This window comes from Mandrillus leucophaeus, unplaced genomic scaffold (assembly GCF_000951045.1).
Source record: "Mandrillus leucophaeus isolate KB7577 unplaced genomic scaffold, Mleu.le_1.0 Scaffold795, whole genome shotgun sequence".
In the NCBI taxonomy this organism is placed as follows: domain Eukaryota; kingdom Metazoa; phylum Chordata; class Mammalia; order Primates; family Cercopithecidae; genus Mandrillus; species Mandrillus leucophaeus.
In genome coordinates, this window is record NW_012108641.1 from 158,106 (window position 1) to 178,107 (window position 20,002).

General features: G+C 47.5%; 1 protein-coding gene across 4 annotated transcripts in view; it reads right to left on the reverse strand.

Moving 5' to 3' along the window:
• Window positions 1-364: 364 nt before the first annotated feature.
• TGFA (transforming growth factor, alpha) overlaps window positions 365-20,002 on the reverse strand; it is a 122,434-nt gene continuing 102,796 nt past the window's right edge. For 2 of the 4 annotated variants that reach the window (XM_011967222.1, XM_011967219.1), the window contains exons 3-6: window positions 18,559-18,676; window positions 9,391-9,540; window positions 6,297-6,406; window positions 365-3,959 (exon numbers count right to left, since the gene is read on the reverse strand). In XM_011967222.1, the coding sequence (XP_011822612.1) occupies window positions 3,952-3,959; window positions 6,297-6,406; window positions 9,391-9,540; window positions 18,559-18,676 (386 nt within the window). In that variant the 3' untranslated portion in view covers window positions 365-3,951. Of the gene's footprint in view, window positions 3,960-6,296; window positions 6,407-9,390; window positions 9,541-18,558; window positions 18,680-20,002 lie in introns of all 4 variants that reach the window. The other 2 variants (XM_011967221.1, XM_011967218.1) reach the window with 1 other exon arrangement.

Here is a 20,002-nt window from a genome sequence, read left to right on the forward strand (position 1 = left end):
AACATATATTCTCTACCTTATAATTTCATGGCTTATTTGTATTGTCTAGAAATAGTCCAGAATTATTCTCAGCATATCTGTCTGTCTTCTCCACCAGATTTCAATTCCTGCAGGGGCAGAGATTGTATATTTTCCACCACATCAATTAGCATTATTGGACACATAGTCTACTAAGTACTTATATACTGGGAAGAGCTTCAGAGAACTTGAATTCTTCAAGAAGACAGGGATCAACTATGGTTAATTATAGGATTTCCACATTTTGTAACAGCTCATCTAATTTTTCCACATCAATCACATTTGCAGAGAAAAGTCTTCATTTTCTTGAGCAGTATCCTAATCTCATTAAAGAAACACTCCAGTCTTGACTTAGGAAAAAAAATTCATTCCTTCATCCTTCCAAATAAGGTACAGTACAACTGAATAACAATGCACATTACTGAAAAACACAATTGCATCTTATATTGCTCACTACTCTTGAAGTATAATTCAGATATTAAGGGAAAGAACTGCTAATCACATGAACACATTACAGAAATCAAAATTAACTTACCACACAAAATAAATTAAAACATTAAATATTAACCTTTTCAGTGCAACATATACAGATGTCAGAGTAAGGAGTTCTAAAAAAAAAAAGCATCAGGTTTATTATAATAAAGATAATGAAAAGTTGACCATTTTAGTAAATTATTAAGACTAGGAAGAGGAGTTGCTTTTTCAGTACTCTTTCTCTCTGCGTGTGAACCATTAGACCTTTCAGAAAGCCTGGTAAATCAATGGCTAGGGAGAACAGGTCTTATGTTAGAACACTTAAAAATATACACATGCTTGTCTTACTTCTGCAACGTCCTCTTGGTTTTGGGCATTTGAGTCATTCCTCCCTCTGTGACTGGGCAGGTAGGAAGAGATCAAAGCCCAGAAGCAACTAGAGGGCAGAGGTCTCCTGAGCAGTGTTAGAGCCTCATTAGTCCATCCTGGCCAAACTGACTGAAAAAGCAACTGATGACCCATGTGCCCTGGAAAACCTGGCTTGAAGACAACAGACAGTTTTCTGTACTCGCAAAACACAATTCCTTGAGAAGCTCCAGAAGCACAAATTCTCCTCCCTTACCAGTGTGGGTGGGTGAGTGTCAATCCCACCTTTTTCTCCTTTCTCAGGAAAAAGGACTCTAGGGCCATTCTGCCCATCTCTCCCGCAGGGACACAATGGCCAGTGCATCCCTGGCTGGGTTCCATGTGTGTCCAGCTGGGGCCCTGTCTTCCAGATCAGGGTTGGCTGCTGTCTATCTTTCCATGTAGAAGAAAACATTTCCTGCCAGGATGCTTAAACAAAGTCACAGCCTGTAGAGCAGTGGGAAAATCCAGGCTCCATAAGAGTATTGGAGGCCTTTTAAAAAATGTTTGTTATTTTTTTAAATGGGGGCTTTTCATTGTCTCCTGAGCCATTGGAAACAGCGATGCTCCCCACTGCCAGGTGTGTGGGAGCTTACCAGGTCAGGATGTTAAATGATTCTCTAATTGTAGTGAACAATTCATTTTCTAAAGGGCAAGGAAACACAGGGAGCGTGCAGAGATGGATTAGAAGGTGCATTTTTAACCTGAAATGGAGTATTTTTACGCTAACCAAAGACTACCATTGCCATTAAATGGCAGAGGGATCCAATGCTTATCAGTCATTTGATTTCTAGAAGAAAAATCTGCAAATAAGCCAGGCTGTTCTATACTGAGGCATGGACAGTGGTCTAACCAGGCTTGCCTTGATGCAGCCTCTTTTTCAGACCTGCTGGTTTCCAAAGAACTGACTTAGAAGGCACTTCTAGGGAGGTGTATATTTGAGGCCTCTCACTGTGTGTGTGTTATGGGCATAAGGATGAGGGCACTGGCAGGTGTGACTTGCTGGACCTAGGAACCAGAGCATTCACAGACACTAAATCTCAAGTCTTTGCAGAGAACCTCTGCTTCTGCCATCTGTCCAGCCTCATCTTCCCATGCCTCTGCAAAGTCTCTTGGATGCTAACTGCTGATCAATAGAGGTCTAAAAACCAGTGTCCATTGATTGGTCTCTAAGCAGGATGCTACAGTCAAGCCTCAACCCACATATCTGGCCCAAGGGATGTAAACTTGAACTTATTTTAATAATTTAAAAACCTGGAGCTGTGTCAACTATGTTGCTGGGAGGTCAGCTCTGAACAGATCTGAGGTCTGCATTTAGTGCTTCCAGTGTGGCATTGTTAAATAAGAGTGCCCAAAGTGAAGACATGGATCAGAATTGTCTGAATTATATATATAAAAAAGAGAAAATTCATAGAAATCGTTCTTCCAGACCAAGGAAGAAGAATTAGGGGGAAGACAAAATTCTCTGAAAAGTTCAAGCCAATTTGACATATTTTAAATGTACCTTTCATGATGTAGTAAGCTAGGTGCACTTGAGTTAGTAGGGAGAAATCTTTCACTTTTCAAATATTAGTAGCATTTCCTCACATAAGGAGTTTATATATTATTTCTTCGTTACTCTGTCTCCAAATTTCAATGAAAATTCCTAGGGATGAGCTATCCACTCTGTATTTGAAGGGGCCCACTGCTTCTCACAGGCAGGCCCCACGGGTCAGACGGACCCAGGTGCTCAGGGGAACAATTGCTCCTTCTCTTGCGGGGAAAGGAAGACCCACATAGTGGAGGTGACTTGTTAGAGTTTTTATTAATAAAACCGGCATCCTGAATGGAAATGAAGAAAAAAAAATAATGGAATAGTTTTCCTAGTGCTCGAAAATAAATAGCAAAGTTAAACTTCTCCTTTTAAAAATAAAGCAACAAACCAACCAAGCAACAAAATGAAAAATAAACGACTGGTCCCCCTTTCATGGATTTGGCCTGAAATGCCCATGGCTCGTGGCTAATGCTCTATTTCTAAACATACTCACGAAGGGCTCACGAGGAAGTGAGCCCATTTAATCACTGAGCAGTACAGTATGTATTGGGTTTATCCTGTGTAGACACACACATTCTTCCTCTCTCCTCAACAGAGGGGACAGATTCCTGCTGATGGATTTGCTAAGTTTTCTCCCAGAATGTATTGAGGCATTTACTGGCTTTGTGGCTTCAATGGCACCACTTCTGAACTCCTACCTTTGTTCCTACCAGTAACCCAGCCTCTGGTTCCATCTCCACACCCCAGAAGACTTTTCCCAAGCCTTAGCTGTCTTGAAGAGGCCAGACATTTCTAATCAGTACAGCTTTTCAGTCAGCAACACATACATCATGAATGTAGAAGTCTGAAGGGGTTTTATGCTTTTTACATTGACTTAAGAGATTAAAAATGAAACCATTATCCATCTAATAAATAAGACATTATCTCCAAGGGTGGCAATAGCTTAGGACAGTCTTCAATGTCATGTGTCCATGGAAGATGTTGGGCTGGTCGAGGGTCTCGTGGTTAGAGGATACAGCTTCTCTTAAAGCTGGGGTCTTCATGTGACATTAAACAGTTTCCCCTCCTTCACTTTCTTCCCCAGTAGGCGGATGATAGAAAACAATAACTACAGAAATCTCCTGTGTTGGGCAGAATTCCGTTGTGGGGAGGTGGCCCATTAAAAAGAAATATGTAGCCTGGAATCCATGGCTGGCAGAAGACAACTGCACACATCTGGACTCAGACACCAACTGATGCACACGCCTCACCTAGGTGAACAGGAGTCCGTCTCTTTGCAGTTCTTTTTTAACCAGTCTTGAAATCGTGGTCCACCGATTTCTTCTCTAGGTCACACTGAATAACCCCAAGCAGACAGAGTTCTCGACAGAGTTTTGAAGGCCCACAAAAGGCTGCACAGGTGATTGTAGGCCAAGTAGGAAGGTCTGTGGCACGTCCAGGCATCTCTGGCAGTGCTGTCCTGAAGAAGCCTTTCTTTATCGATCTGCCACAGTCCACCTGGCCAAACTCCTCTGGACTCGTCAGACCACTGGCAGGAAGGAAAAACGGGTTAGGTACTGTGGGCCACACCCTGGCCATGTTGGGAAAATAAGCTTAGGAAAGAGACTTGGAGATGGCACAGCCAATTGTCACCAAGTTCTCTCGGGGAGTTAGGCCCGAGTCCAAATTCTGCTGGTTCAGTCTCGGGGACCGCAACCTCTGACATTGTGCTTTCAGTGCCAAAGGAAGCTAGAGAGACTGATTGAAAGTGAGTGAGTGAGCAGGGGAGCAGGGGGATGCCCCCTGTTGTGAGGGTATCATTTTAATCTGGCCTGCAGCCAGCTTCTGTAAGGGGTGACTTGGTCGGTAGCCCTGGTCCAGGGCTCTGGTGGCAGAAAGGCTTCCCTTGAGGCCATACAAGAATGGACCCATTTATTTTTCAATGGCTGGGCCCTGAGGGTATCCTCTGTATCTGTTGTGGTGAGGCAGCATGGACCATCCTCAGTTCCTGAGTTCAGCTTAGTCTGGACATCTTTCTAGGTCCTTGCCATGGTTCCTCTGGAGGTGCTCACAGGTAAGCACCCCTCGTTCACCCATCCTTTAGGCCCAGCAGGCCTGGCAGGTGCTACATGAGGTGGTGATATGCACCATCTGAGGGAAAGGGACTTCAGCCCAGGTGGCCATCTCTAAAGGCCAGACCCAACCCCAGGCTTAGAGCTAACTTCTTAAATGTGGGTAGAGAAGAAGTGACATTAACGAGAAACTTACTCCACCCCAAATGACTCTGTTAGGTTCAGACGAATGCTACAGAATCTATTACAAATTTTCTTAAAAGATTAAAAACATGTTTCTATTGGTGCTAAAAGAAAAAATAAAAAGATTTACCTTCATTAGCTCAATGGATTAGCCCAAGGTGATTGAAAGGAGATGTGGAGAGGGGTCTTTAGAGGCCCTAGTTCTCATCCTCACTCCCCCACTGACTCCCAGTGGGACCCAAGCAGGCTGTCAGCAGACTCAGTTTACCCACATCACTCATGAACCATCCTCTTCCTAAGGCCACTGTAAGGCCGAATGGATTTGCATCCTCAAGAGCTATGGCTCCTAATCTCAAGTGCTGCTCCTGCACAGTCTGTGTGTGCTCACTTACTGCACACAGTGACTATGGTGATTGAAATAAAGAACAAATGCATGTGTTCTTGAGCCTTCAGCTCCCTCCAGATGACCACGAGCTCTAATGAACGCACGTGTGTCCAGACTCCCAGCAGCCTTCCTCCCTACCCTCTCCATGGACCCTGGAACTTCTGAACACCAACTGTTTACTAGGGAAGGACACTTCTGGGTGGATTCGCTTTAATGACTGTCTCCTGACCCACTATGTCCTCAAGAAGAACTTAACGATGGGCTCTCTTGGTCAAAACCGCATCCCCGAAAAGCTGGCCGGTGTGAGACTTTTCCTTCCCTGTTTGGATGAAGGACTCTTCACCTCCATGAGCCCAGAGCCACTGATGCTCCGAGGAGGCTCCTGAGGTGCAAGCTGGGCCCCACATCCTGATGTCCAATCTTCTTTATGGATGTTGGCGAAAATGTCCAGGAAAAAAGGTACACTTAATGCAGATCATAGGATCTAAGGGTTTTAAAGTCCTTAGAGACCTTCCATAGGCCAAATGCCTCCTTTTACAGACGAAAAAGGGGAAGTGACTCGCTCAAGGGAAAGAGAATGAACATCTCTTGAGTGCCTACAATTTGGGTGATACACTATACTAGGTATTTTATATCAGTACTCATGCAATTTGCACAACATCTTTTTAAGAATAAGAAAACCAAGGCTAAGCCGGGCACAATGGCTCACGCCTGTAATCCCAGCCCTTTGGGAGGCTGAGGTGGGCAGATCACTTGAGGTCAGGAGTTCGAGACCAGCCTGACCCCGGCGAAACCCTGTCTCTACTAAAAATACAAAAATTATCTAGGCGTGGTGGAGGGCAGCCTGTAATCCCAGCTACTCGAGAGGCTGAGGCAGGAGAATCACTTGAAACCGGGAGTTGGAGGTTGCAGTGAGTCCAGATCGCACCATTGCACTCCAGCCTGGGTGACAGAGTAAGACTCCATCTCAAAAAACAGAAACAAAACAAAACAAAACAAAACAACTCGAGGCTCTGAGAGGTTGAGTAACTTGTCAAAGGTCCCACAGCCACCAGCCAGGATATAAGGGGTCCCTCCTAAGTAAAAGGCACCTATGAATAAGCTAAACCTGACTTGGTAGAATGAGACAGTCTCTTCCTTTTCTCCCCTCTTCCTGCTTCATACTCCAGGAACCTCTGCCCTGACTTGGAGAAAGTGGTCGTTTTCTCCACCCAATAGTGTCTCCCACCAGGAAGAGGCTCGTTACCTGTTTCTGAGTGGCAGCAAGCAGTTCTTCCCTTCAGGAGGGCGCTGGGCTTCTCGTGCCGGCAGATGAGGGCCCGGCACCACTCACAGTGTTTTCGGACCTGGCAGCAGCTGCAAAGACACAGGGGACCCAGTCTGGGCAGGAGTCTGGCAGGAGGGCCAGGGTGGCACAGCATCTGCCCAAGGGCCCTGCTGGGCAGCTCCAGCTCTAAACCAGCTCCCCATGGGGGCTTCTAGAGGGACACGCACCATAGCGGGGTGAGGGCTTGATAGGGCAGTGGTTTTTTGGGGCAGATGCTGGCCAACAACAGAAGCATCTGTTGGCTGCCCTCAAGTATTTGCTCCATTTCTGCAAGCTGACCTGGCTCCAGCTTCCCCAGCCGTCAGAGGGAACTGGTCCTCCACCTGGCTTTCTTGATAAAGAACCAGGTGGGTAACTCCACAAGTGTAATGGCCTCAGAATTGGGACAAAGGACTGGGATAAAGTGGCCACCTCCAGCTGGCATGGCTGTGGGGGTTTAGGAAGAGATTATTCATCTAGTATTGCCAGTAGCAGAACAGGGAACTTGGATGGCTGAATTGACCCATGGAAAAAAAAATGGAAGAATGAGTTATGGATCTCAATGGCTTTGAATCCTGCTTTCAGGACTAAACTTCTCTAGTTTTGGAACATCTACCCTCTCTATAAACCTTTGTGACCCGGAGTCCTCCCTCTGTGGGCAGGAATGGAGAGTTTTCAGAGTTTGCAAGAAAAAAAAAAAAGCCCCAAAAGAAGAAGAGAAAAGAAAGCACTGAGTGAGAGAGGAGTTACCCACAGATGCTGCCAGCCATTTCCCTTGGGATATCGTGGAGAACTTCATTTCCACTCATTCTAACCTTAATGCATATATAATTTATGTGTTCCTGGGCTAGGGCTGGAGTTAGGAGAAATTTCCTAAGATGAGCCAGGTGGCAGAGATGAAGAAATAAGACTGTTGCTGGGCTTCTCTCTTGGTATCCAGTGGGCATTTCATGATTCCCATCCCAGTCCCTGTCTTGGCACTGTTCTGCAGTGAGAAGCTGGACAGGTTACTGGAGCCCCTGAATCTTTGGACAGGAGGGCTAAGGAGGAGGCTCTGAGACCTTCCTGCCCAACCTGCTTATGTCACAGGTGAAAACTGAGAGCCCAGAGCAGTGTGCCTGGGCATGAGGCCCTCCTGAGTTGCAGAGTCTGGACTGGAAACAGCACATCCCATGCCAGGGGGCTCTAAAGGCCTTGGTTCCAGAGCCATCAATGACTACTTTCTCACAGTCAGCCAGCCAGGTGGGCTTGTCCTTGTCACTTCCCAGACTGGAGCATCCCAGGGCAATGGGATCAAGGCCTCTAGATCCCTCCAGCATGGGACAAGCTGGTCCCAACTTGGACCCTGCAACTCAGGAGGGCCCTAAGCCCAGGAAGCCAGCAGCCTGGCAGGAGTGAGAGCTTAGTCTCTGGCTCATGAATTCTGAACTTGGTCTCTGGCAGGGAGACCAAGGCTGGGAAGAGACACAGGAGTTGGGACTGGCTGCCTCCCTGGAAATGAAAGATGCTGTCTAGGCATCTAGATCATTCCTGTTTCCAGACAATCTGCCAAAATTAGCTCTTAGGTCCCTCTGGGGAGGCCCACATGGGCCCCCAGTCTTATTCCTAAGTCCCTGTGACCCTCCTGGCCACAGAAACAGGACAATGGAAGGATGGGGCAGCACACACAGCTACTGGCCATGAGAAGTAAGGCTGGCAGCCCACTAGCTTGCTCCTGCTCCTTGAGGAGGGTCCTTCTGAGTGGCCCAGCCTGGGCTCTGGCCCAGTCTGAACCAGAGCTGCTTGTCTTCTCCCAGCAAACATGTTTTTCCAAGGCCTCTGGAAGCAGAATGGATACTGCCTGGAGGGGACGGAAAGGGCAACCCAGCTCAGACCCCATCCCTCACCACTCAGTGCTGCCTTGGTCCAGGAGAAGGACGTGAGCAAGCTGTGGCTACTGTCAACAAGCTGGGACTCTAAGGGGTGCCCCACTGTTACCAGAACCAGGGGCATGTGTTTCAGATATCTCAAGAGCCACAAACCAAAGGGACAGTTTGTTTATCTGTCCAAACCTTAGGCAACCTTGGAGGGTATAAGTTTGGCTTCCTGCATCGACATGTAGCTCCTGACCACAACCTTGCCAGAGGGGCCCACCCACTGATCGTCTCCACCATGAGTTAACCTACACTGAATTGAGTGGCAGCCTTTAACTGTTCTGAGACTTCCTTGTGCATATCCAATCAGGTGTATTAGGTTGGTGCAAAAGTAATTGTGGTTTTGGTCTTAAAAAGTAATAGTGAAAACAGCAGTTACTTTTGCACAAACCTAACAAATCCCCTAAGATTCAGACTTCAGATATTTCCAGGGAATAAATCTGGCATAGTTCCAAATGCTAGGAATATTGCACTGTATTCCCAGGGTCTCTGACGCTGCAGAGCAGTCCAGTCAGGAGATATGGGCAAGCAAATGGGGCCAAGACACACCTGAAAAGGTCTCTCCTGGTCTAGGCCCCAGGGAGGCTTCCTGGAAGATACAACACAGTAACTGAGTTTTGGAGGATGAGGAGGGGCAGAGACATGGACAAAGAGGAAGAGCTGTACAGAGTGATGGTCATCAGCCTGTAACAGCAACAATGGCCCTCGACATGGTTTAGTATTTGCAAAATGACTTCTGTAGAGAGAAAGCACTTTTGCTGCTGCTGGAAGGAGGCTAGGAGCTGTCTCCAGTCCTCTCTGGAGGACCTGCCCACTTCATCACTATTCTGAAGACTCCAACACAACCGTGGAAAGAACCAGCATGCCTTTGGTTCTGCACTGGCCTCCACGGTGCATGAACCCCCTAGCTGGGGATCCACCCAGCATGTACGAGGCCTTCGTGCAGCTTGGCTGCCATGCCATGCCAACAGTCATCAAAGTAGCATTTAGCTTTGCTGACACCACTCAGACATCGCAGCAATAAGCTGTGCTGAGGTGGCCCTGTTATCTGGATGTACTGCAGATGTCCCTGGCAGGGGAGGCAGGCAGAGGACCTGGCCTTAGGAGCAGCAAGTACTCACTGTATCAGCACACATGTGATGATAAGGACAGCCAGGGCCACGATGGAGACCACCACCAAGGCGGTGATGGCCTGCTTCTTCTGACTGGCGGCCACCACAGCCAGGAGGTCCGCATGCTCACAGCGTGCACCAACGTACCCAGAATGGCAGCTGGGGAAGAAAGGAACGTCAGTGCACTCTCCTGACAAAAGGTCTAGTTACCCTAGCTCTCCACGGAGGGCTTGCCTGGAGGGACCCAGAGCCTGCAGGTAAAGCCCAAAGGGGCCCTGCCAGCTTTTGCAACTGGAGGGAAAGGTGTCAGCAAAATGCCTCCTGCGTCCCTGCTGCAGGCAGCACCGCTTATGTGGAGAAGGAAGGGGAATCGAATCATCCTTGTCATCTGAGGATGCAAGCTACGCCTGAAGCAATCCATGACTATTGTGACTGTGCCACATCCTGGAGGAATAAAGGCAGTAAATGTGTTCATGACAGGCTTCATTTTGGCAGTTCATAAAAAATCCAGGTTATTTTTAAACCAAATGTGTATTTTCAGAATTTCTGGTGATGAGAAAGAAAACATCTGAACCCAGTGGAGACATAGGCTGTGGTTTGCCTTTTTATCTTCTTCATCAAGTTTAATTAGTTCTTCAAGTATCTACCAGATTACCCAGCACTACTACCTGGTCATTGTAGGACTGTAGACGTCACTACTCTCCTGTGAACCCTGGTGTCCTCCTGTCCACCAATACCTGGTCTACCTCCATACCAGGCTTAGTAAAGGCATAAGCAAGGTCATGTTTGAATGTGCGTGTAGCCTGTACAGTGTGGTGCCAACACCAGGTGATGTAATTCCTGGTATTGCTACCATTCAGAGGTTCTTTCGCATTAATCTTTTAATCACAGCCCCCTGCTATGCAGGAGTGGGTCTCAAAAGTGCTTCAGGATGTGCCCTGGCCATAAGGATGGGATGGTCATTTTCTTCTACAGGCATCCCCTCACCCTGAGCCACTAATCCCCCAAGCATGTGATTCTTCTCAATAAAAGATACTTAGCTTAGACACTGGTCCCTTTGTATGGAGTAACATTCTTATTGTCAATAGAAATGTAAGATCACCACCTCCTTTGCCAGGGGGGGACTTCTTTTTTTTTTGAGATGGAGTCTCGCTCTTGTCACCCAGCCTGGAGTACAGTGGCGGGATCTCAGCTCATTGCAACCTCCGTCTCCTGAGTTCAAGCGATTCTCCTGCCTTGGCCTCCTGAGTAGCAGGTATTACAGGCACATGCCACCACGCCTGGCTAATGTTTGTATTTTTAGTAGCGACGGGGTTTCATCATGTTGGCCAGGCTGGTCTCCAGCTCTTGACCTCAGGTGATCCGCCCGCCTTGGCCTCCCAAAGTGCTGGGATCACAGGCATGAGTCACCACGCCCTGCCTGCCGGTGGGGACTTCAGCAGAGCGGCCCCATATCCTATGCTACATTTAAAGTTTTGTTTTGTTTTGTTTCTCCCCTAGACATGGCAATGATAGCTAAACTTTTTAAAAGAGTTTATCTTTTGATTAATTAGCCCCTAACCTTCACTTTTAGATTAAAAGGCCTTTGAAGACCAGGCACACTGAGAGGGGATCACAGAACTCTGAATAAGAACAGTGACTTTCAATGGCTCAGGGGGCTATGGGACAGGGACAGGGTTTTATTGTTTGTTTGCTTGCTTTGATTTTAATAACAAAATTACATAAAGGCAAAGGTCAAGAAACAGCTCTCCCCGCAGGCACCAGCCCTTTCCTATGAGGTGGAGGCGGAGAGTGGATTAGACTCCAGGCTGAGAGGTGATAAGCAACAGTCTTAGGCAGTGCATAAATCTAAGCCGTCCATATCTCAAGAAAATCCTGCAAAGGGTCCCTCCCTCTAGCTCCTCAAGTTTTCATGCTGCACCCAGATGGCTCTCCGACCTTCCAGATGAGGTCCCTGAGTTGTGCGCTTCCTCTGTGATAGCTAGCCCTCTCTCCCACAGGGCCCTAATCCACGCCTCTACTTTATCTCCCACCCACCTAGGTTCCAGCCAATCCAAGTTGTTGCCAATCCACACACTGCACCTAGCACAGTTCCCAGCATGTGGGGACTCAGGACACACCTGCAGAATGAAAGAACAACTACCCTCCACTGTGAATCTCAACTCTGGCTACCTTCTCCACCTGCAATATCATTCTATCATTCCTCATCCTCCTCCTCAGGCTCCATTCCAAGGACCACATTCTCCAGAAGAACGTAATTTACAGACTCATTCACATTCCTTTTTGTCACCCATCCATCCATTCTTCCATAGCTCACTTTAATCTCCCTAACCTCTCCTCCTTGAACCCCCCAGGACTATGCCCACCTTTCTGACTGCTCTTCTCCAACCAGCTTCACTTCTGGCCCCAGCCTTCTTGCTCTTGCAGGGCAGGGCCAGGCTTAGCTCTACAGAAACCTCTGGTGAACCACTGAAGGGAATGGGGCCGGGGAGCCTGGGCTTTGGAGTGGATTATCAGATTTGTAACCAGGAGTTGTAGACAAGTCAGTGAGACTTCTCTGCAAAAGGTTAGGGTTAGGGTTAGTGCTTCTTTCTCCTGGCGAAGGGTACCATAATGAGGATTTGCAGAGTCTTTTGTGAAAGTCTCAGGGTATAGGAAGGTGAACAACCCATGACAATTTCACACAACTTGAAATGTTTCTACTCTAACCAGCAGGCCCTGGGAAAGAGGGATTCTAGCACCTCGCCTATTATTCAGCTCTAAAAATGCTATGACTTAACACATCAATACTGGAGACCCCAGTAAATTTCATTTAAATAAAATAGTGGCAGCCAACTGCTAATTACAACATGTAACATTTACTGCAAGCAGTAGGCTAAACTCCTACATGAATCATCTCTTTTAATCCCAACAATCGCAACTGACCTGTGAGGTTGCAGCTATTACTTACCTTGTTTGACAGATGAAGAAACAAAAGCTTCTAGAGGTTTGGGAACTAACAGTCTCACCCAATAAGGCTACCTTTCTGGGTTAATGCAAATTGGATTGGAAGATACCCCGGGCTAGTGATTTAGTGACAAACACAAACCTGATCAGACACAAGAGATGGGCTACTGATTGTCCTGTAGCGAGGTCTCCTCGCTGTCAGTGTGGCAAGGTGCAAATGTGCCCCCAGACAGTGCCATCTTAACACACCAAGGGAGACAACTCCCTGGGCTGGGACACACCTTGCTGACTTTCCATGCTTTTTCTCCCAGAGGAACATTTGCCATTCATGCATGCTGGCCCCTGCAAATCAGTTCTGCTTTAAAACCACCCCAGCAGGAGGCCCAGCCCCTTAGGAAAGTCTTCATGCCAACAAGAGTGCCTATCACTCTAGTGTAATAGCTGCAAACACTCAACTCCCAGTCCCACAGAGTGAGGGAGCCCAACATGCTTCTGAGCGAACACTTCCCCAAGGTGGGAGGCACGGGAGGCACCTGGGGAACTGCCTCATCGTTGGGACTCCAGGTCCTGACCTAGAAGAGCTCCAAGAACGCTGTGTCATAGCCCCAAGCAGCCCAGTGGGTCTCACCTACAGCTGGGACCTCCCAGATCAAAATCTCTCTGCAAGTGGGGCCAGGGCATTTTAAAGAAAGGGCCAAAAGGTAATTCTGACACAGCCAGAGTTGAGAGCCACCATGAAGTTTTTAATAGTGAAACCAATGTTTCTCAACCTTGGCTGCCCATTGAAATTGCCTGCAGAGCTTTCAAAAATCCTGATGTCCAGGCCACACCTTTAGATCAATTAAATCAGAATCTCTAGGAGTCAGTCCTGAGCATCAAGATTTTTAAAGCTCCCAGCTGATTCTAGTGGGCAGGGGAGGGCGATCCTTTCTCTTCCTAGTTGTAATATTGGGAGTACTTCTCAGTTGCTCTTTATGACGGAAAAGGAAAAAGGTTTAGTGACATACTTAAAAAAAAAAAAAACTTCCCAAGCTTCTACTAATATTAGACTTAATTATGCTGATTAGTTTAGGCACAAGTCACAGAAGGAGTGGGAAGAGTCACCTCACCTGGCTGCAAATGAATCATCACACTTGACCCAACTGCTGTTCTCTCCTTGGCCTCAGGTAGGCACTGGTTCCCACCTGGCTGCACATTCCACAGGGCTATGAGGCAGTGGGTGCACTAGGACCAAGGGCATGTGTATTGGACTCACGCATTCTCAGCCTTTTAAGAACCAGATTCACCAAGTCCTACAACCTCTGTGCTCTGGGGGCTGGGTAGGAAAGGGCTGGAGTATGGTCAGCCCTACTTACATACTCCTTCCAGCAGGACCTCACAACATCCCTTGGCTGCGGTGATGATGCCAACAGCGGCCACAATAGCAAACACTTGAGCTCATATGCTGTGCTGGGAACTGGGCTTGAATGTTCTCCGGTGCTGTCTAATAGAACTTTCCATGATCATGACAGAGTCTGTAGCTGGGCAGATGAATACAATAGCCACTAGCTACCCTGAGGTATTACATCCTTAAAATGTGGCTAGTGAGACTGAGAAACTAAATTTTAATCAATTAATTTAAGTAGTCCCATTACTTATGAGTCCAGTGGCTCTTGTCATAGGCAGCAATTGCTCTATATACATTATCATCACTGGGTCCCCATTACAATCCTATGACGTATTAGTATCCTCATTTTGTACACAAAGAAACAGAGGCTTAAAGGGGCCAAGTCATTTGTATGGGAGACTCAGCTGGACTTTACCTCTGTCTACCTGACCTCCAGTCCATGCCTTTAACTGCGGTGTCCTCCTGCCTGGTGTGTGACCCCCACTCTGGGAGGACCTGCACTTTCTCCAGACCTGTGGATGGGAGTGATGCCATCCTTCTTAACCCTACCCCCACCACCTGCTGATAGATCTATGTAAGGGGGCTCGAGTAGCAACAAGAAAACTGCCCCAATCCTAATCGCTGGGGAGGCGCCACCTTGGTTACACAGGCAGCTGGCTATGAACTGATGGCAGTCAGGTCTCTTTGGGTGTTTGACTCTGTTCAGATTCCACTGGAATGTTCTGTGGCCAGGGCCAGGTGGAGTGTTTCCCTTGGCTGACAGGAATTTGCTTTCATACTTTGCTGTGGGAAACTTGTCAGGGAGTTGGGTCACCAAGGAGCATTTGGGACAGGTGAGAAACTTCAAACTGGTTGCCAGGGGTAAACTTGTCACCTGGGTGGCTTCCTTCAACGGCTTTCCTTTGTTTGAAGGCTTCTGCAGGCAGCAGACCAATGGTGTGAGGAATCTGCCTCGGGGGAAAAAGTGATGAGAGTCCTAACCTTGCATTTCTATAGCTTTACTGTCTTTGCAAATTCTCTTCCCATTAGTTTTCTGCTGTGGTTGGGAGCTAGGGGATTTATTAAAGGGAGCTGTAAAATACCATCGAGGGTTCACCTGAAGCATAAATATCTAAGGCTAGTTTTCACCACCTTTGGCAGTCTGTGACTAGTTATTTGTTTAAACTTTTTTTCTTTCCCTCATTTTATAGTGTGAGATGCCATTTTAGGTTCTCTGGAAACCTAAAGACTGTTGTTCTTATGGAAGACGGAGTTTATTAGAAAGGGCTCCCTCTGGAGACTAGAATCCTGGCTCCCTGTGGGTTTGCTTGATGAGGCCATGACAGATGGGGCCTGACCTCAGGGTTTGCAGGTTTATTGACCAGGATGTGTGTGTCAGCTTCCCAAGGCTGGGCAAGTCACAGGAGCAGGGACAGAATGTTCTGCTTTCTCTACATGCACTCAAGTGTTTCTGGTCTAGAGGGAATTCATTAATTAGAACATTCTTTTGGGTACTATAAATACAAAAAGGGATAAGGTATGGTTCTGTCTTCCCAGAGCTCACAAGCCATCAGGGGGGTAAGGAGTGCTGCAGAGGGGCCTGCAGAGGACCCTGTCCCAGGGCTGAACACATGCAAGTTCCAAGGGGTCCCGTAGATGGCAAAGTGAGCCAAGTGGGCTGGTGTAAGCAGAGCAGCAGGGCAATAGGGGATCAGGGACCAATGTTCCATGTTGCTGTCGGGAATTTTGGGGAGAGGTGGGGAATGAAGGGCTGGAGAGGGCGAGCCCTATCTGGGGCGGCACACCTGAGTGAGTCCCAGCTGAGGGGCTGCGTTTGGAAGTTCAGGCCCGGTGTGGACATTCTGCTTATTCAAGAGGACCCGGACGTCTGCATGGAAATGTGAAATCTGACTTCTAAAATGCTGACAACTGATTAAAGTCACCTAAGAACAGTGTGGCTCATTATCTGTTGCCATATAAAGCATTTCTGTAGACTGAATACCATCCCTGGGCCATCAAGATCCAGAGGGGAAAATGAGGCAAAGAGGTGTAATTGCTTGCACGGCTGTGGCTCCCCCAAGATGGTCAGCTTTTCCAAATGCGAGTATGTCTCAGCTGTCTCTGTAGCCTTGCACTTGGCCCATAGGAAAAACCTGTTAAGAGTCTGTGATCAGGGGACTGAGCTTGGGGATGACCCTGACCTTTCTTAGGAGGAGGGTTAATTTGTAGGGGGAAGATGCCTGGAAACAAAAGAGCTGAGTGGTTTGAGGTGAATTTTGCCAAGCGGAGGCACAGCACCCTCTGCGCAGCAGCTGGGAGTATGGGTTCTGGCGCTGGAATGATGGGACTGAACCCCACCTCCGCCAGTTACTAGCTCTGGGACTCTGGGCAAGTTGCTCAACTTCTCTGAACCCCAGCTTTCTCACTTATACAACAAGGGTAATAATCCCTGCTTGAGAGGGGAGTTGTGAGGGATCCATGGTTACGGTAGGCAGAGTGCTGGGTACCATGCCTGCCACCAACTAAGCTTTTATTGAGCACTTACTATTATTACTAATAGTAATGTGTATGATGTGAATGTGGAGAGATGGCCGATCACCCTGATTAGCAAAGTGTAAGGGTGTGTGAATGTGATGGACAGTTATATTTCCCTTGGGCCAAGAGCAGGGCTTAGGACTGAGGGGAGTGGGAGAGCAGTCACCCACCCCAGCGTTCAGGAGGCTTCCAACAGCTGAAGAGGGGACTTCTCTGCCACACAGGTGGCTGTGGCTTGACTTGCCTGGCTGCCAGCTCTTGGAAAGTTTACACCAGCCCTGATCTGGTGGGGAGGGCACCTGAGGAGAAAAACTGAGCTTCTGACTTACTTTGGGTCAGAACTTGGTAAAGACCTGCCTTTTTCTCCAAAGAGGACTCTCTAAACTCATAGCCCAGTGCACAAGAGGCCTGTATGCTTGATTCTGGGCCGAGCCCTGGACGTGGCTGGTGGGAGAGTACCTTCTGCCTGTTGTACAGGGAAGCTTTCTGGTATCTGGGTCACCAGGGCAAACTTCCTTCAGGGCCAGTGTTTTTCCACAATGACCAGGGCACCAATGAAAACAGCCCCATCAGTCCCCCAGGGGCCCCTAGTATTGTTAATTATTAATAAGAATGATAATCATGAATAATGACAGTGTCTATCATCATCATCGTGCTTTGTATTAACAGGGTGCGGAGGCCTGTCATCTGGAGGAGTTTCTTAGCCCTGCGGTGTTCCGAGGAGGAGGGTGGCCAGTGTGCCTCTCCTTCTTCCTCTCCAGGTGAGGCTCAGAGGCACCCTGAGGGGCCTGCTCAGGCTCACACAGCTGCACCTCAGGCAGAGGAAAGCCCTGCCCACACCGCCTACTGCAGCAGGCTCTCCTGGTCCCCAGGCTCCTGGGCTGATGCATCTGATGGCCTTAAGCATCATAGCTAAGAACTCGGCTTCAGGAGCCAGAGAGGCTGGTTCGAGTCCAGGCCCTGCTATGTGAGCTGGGTATAGCCTCTCTTTCTTCTTCATGGGGTCAGTATGATTAAATGAGTTAGCACATGGATTGTACTTCAAACAGTACTTGACATGAAGCCAAAACCTTAATAGGTGCCAGTTTTTATTAACGATGAGTATGAAATTGCTGATCCTCAACCATATTTGACCTACAAAAACGGCAATTTCATATGGATCCGTGACTCTTAACTTGGGGTCAGTTTTGCCCTGCAGAGGACATTTGACAATGTCTGGAGATATTTTTGATTGGCACAACCAGGGATAGTGGTGCTACTGGCATCTAGTAGATAGAGGCCAGGGATACTGCTGACACCCTTCAGTATACAGGTCAGTTTCCACAATAGAACTACCCAGCTCCAAATGTCATAGTGCCAAGGTTCAATATAGGTCCCCCAATAGTATTCTATTATAGACAGACTGATTGTCTTTAAATATGTCTTTCTGAAACTCACATGGCTTCCATTGCCTAAAGAATAAAGACAGCTTTCAACAGGCTCTGGCCTCCAATTTGTCTCTAAGCTGGTCTCCTCTCTGTCTCCCTGGTGTAGCCACGCTGACCTGCAGTAGCAGGTCCCCCGAGCACGTGAGGCCTGGAACAACCTCTCTACTCTCTCCAGCTGGTCTAACCCTAACACCTGCTCTGGGGAGCTTTCTTCGAGTGACTTTCTTCCCCAACCTGGCTGACTGTGGCAATCACCGTGGCTCTGAACTAATGTGATTCCCAGCTCCCACTCCTTGAGATTCTGATTCCATAGGTCAGAGCAGGGTTCAGTAATACTTCGAGAAGCCCCCAAAGGAGGATGATGATCAGCCAGGTGTGGAGACCACCATGCATGTCCTGCATCTTTATTTCTAAATTGCTCCTGGTTCTGTTACCATTTATGTACACTAGCCCTTCACCTGCGCTTCTGGCTTGTTTTATGACCTGGACTGTGAAGATGCTGGAGGGCAGAGACCACATCTTAGAGACTTTGGCCACTCAAAGGTATCCATCCCAGTGTCTTGTGCTCCAGAAATTCTAAGTTATGAATTAAATTTGAATCCAAGAATTTTCAGACTTTACTGGACCCATGAGTGACCTGAGATTCTTGTTAAAAATGCAGAGCCCCAGGCTTGAACTTCCGGGGGTTCTACCTCAGTGGCTGTGGGCTGGGGGCCCTGGAACCTGGATTTTTACCCAGCTGGTTTTGAAAAACGTGTCCCTCAGTTCACTGTTCCAATCCTCTGACACATCTGGTTCCAAGGGTCTCTGGGCCTCTGGCAAGTCTTGTGGAGGTAAATGCTCTTCTAATTGGATGTCAGACTGAACCCGCCCCAGAACTCCAGGAGAACAGGGGATACTTACACACATGCTGGCTTGTCCTCCTGCACCAAAAACCTGCAGGTTCCATGGAAGCAGAACTGAGTGTGGGAATCTGGGCAGTCATTAAAATGGGACACCACTGCTGCAGCCACGGGCGGGTCTGCTGGGGAGAGGAAAGATGCGGGGCTCAGATCCAGGAACAGCTGACATGCACACCCCACGCCTCCCACCCTACCAGTCAAGAAGGTAGAGCCCCCGATGGCTGGGACTTTGGGTTGTCACCTGGGGCACCCCCTCCTCGGCTCTCACTTACTTCCTAAAGCCTAGGACAGGCCTAGAGTTCCTGTATAGCACGCTTTCCAGCTTTTCATTTTTGTAGACAGCAAAACAATTTTCCCCCCAAACTAAGGTAATTCAAAGATAACAGAGCAATTTTACTATTTCAACCCAAGAGCCACCTAATTTCACTTTTGCAAAGTGACAGTGATTTTTTTTTAGATAGCTTTCATAAGAATCTGTTTTGAAAGCAAGAGAAGACAAAGGTACAAAAGAATATTCTGTAACCATTAAATTGATGCAGAAGCAGAAGAGTTAATGATACAAAAGTGCTTATGATATACAGTAAGTGAAGTAAATGGGTTTCCAGTAAGGTCTGTATAGTATGATGATCCTCCTTAAAAGCAAAACAAAACAACACAAATAGAAATTAGACATGAAGGAGTCTGGGAAGGACACGCACGAAGATGGTAGCAGGGCTTCTCTTGGTAAGATTAGGAGTGATAAGGCTATAAAGATTACTTAAAGCCCCATTACTAGGTATATACCCAAAGGAATATAAATCATTCTATTATAAATATACACGCATGCATATGTTCATGGCAGGCCTATTCACAATAGTAAAGACATGGAACCAACCCAAATGCCCATCAATGATAGACTGAATAAAGAAAATGTGATACATATACACCATGGAATACCATGCAGCCATAAAAAGGAATGAGATCATGTCCTTTGCAGGGACATGGATGAAACAGGAAGCCATTATCCTCAGCAAACTAAAGCAGGAAGAGAAAACCAAACACTGCATGTTCTCACTTATAAGTGGGAGCTGAACAAAGAGAACACATGGACACAGGGAGGGGAACAATAACACTCACTGGGGCCTTTTGGGGGAGGGCGAGTGGGGAGAACATTAGGGGAAAGAGCTAATGCATGCTGGGCTTAATACTTAGGTGATGGATTGTTATGTGCAGCAAACCACCATGGCACACATTTACCTATGTAACAAACCTGCACATCCTGCACATGTACCTTGGAACTTAAAAAAATTCAATAATTTAAAAAAAGATTACTTAAAGCAAGAAACCCATGTGAGAGCAGCACAGTCAGTGTTGGGAAATTCTTTTCTCTTTCCCATAATGGGGAGAGAGAAAAAAGAGCAGAGTAGGGCCTGAGACGGTCCTACTCAGAGCCCTAGTACCATGAC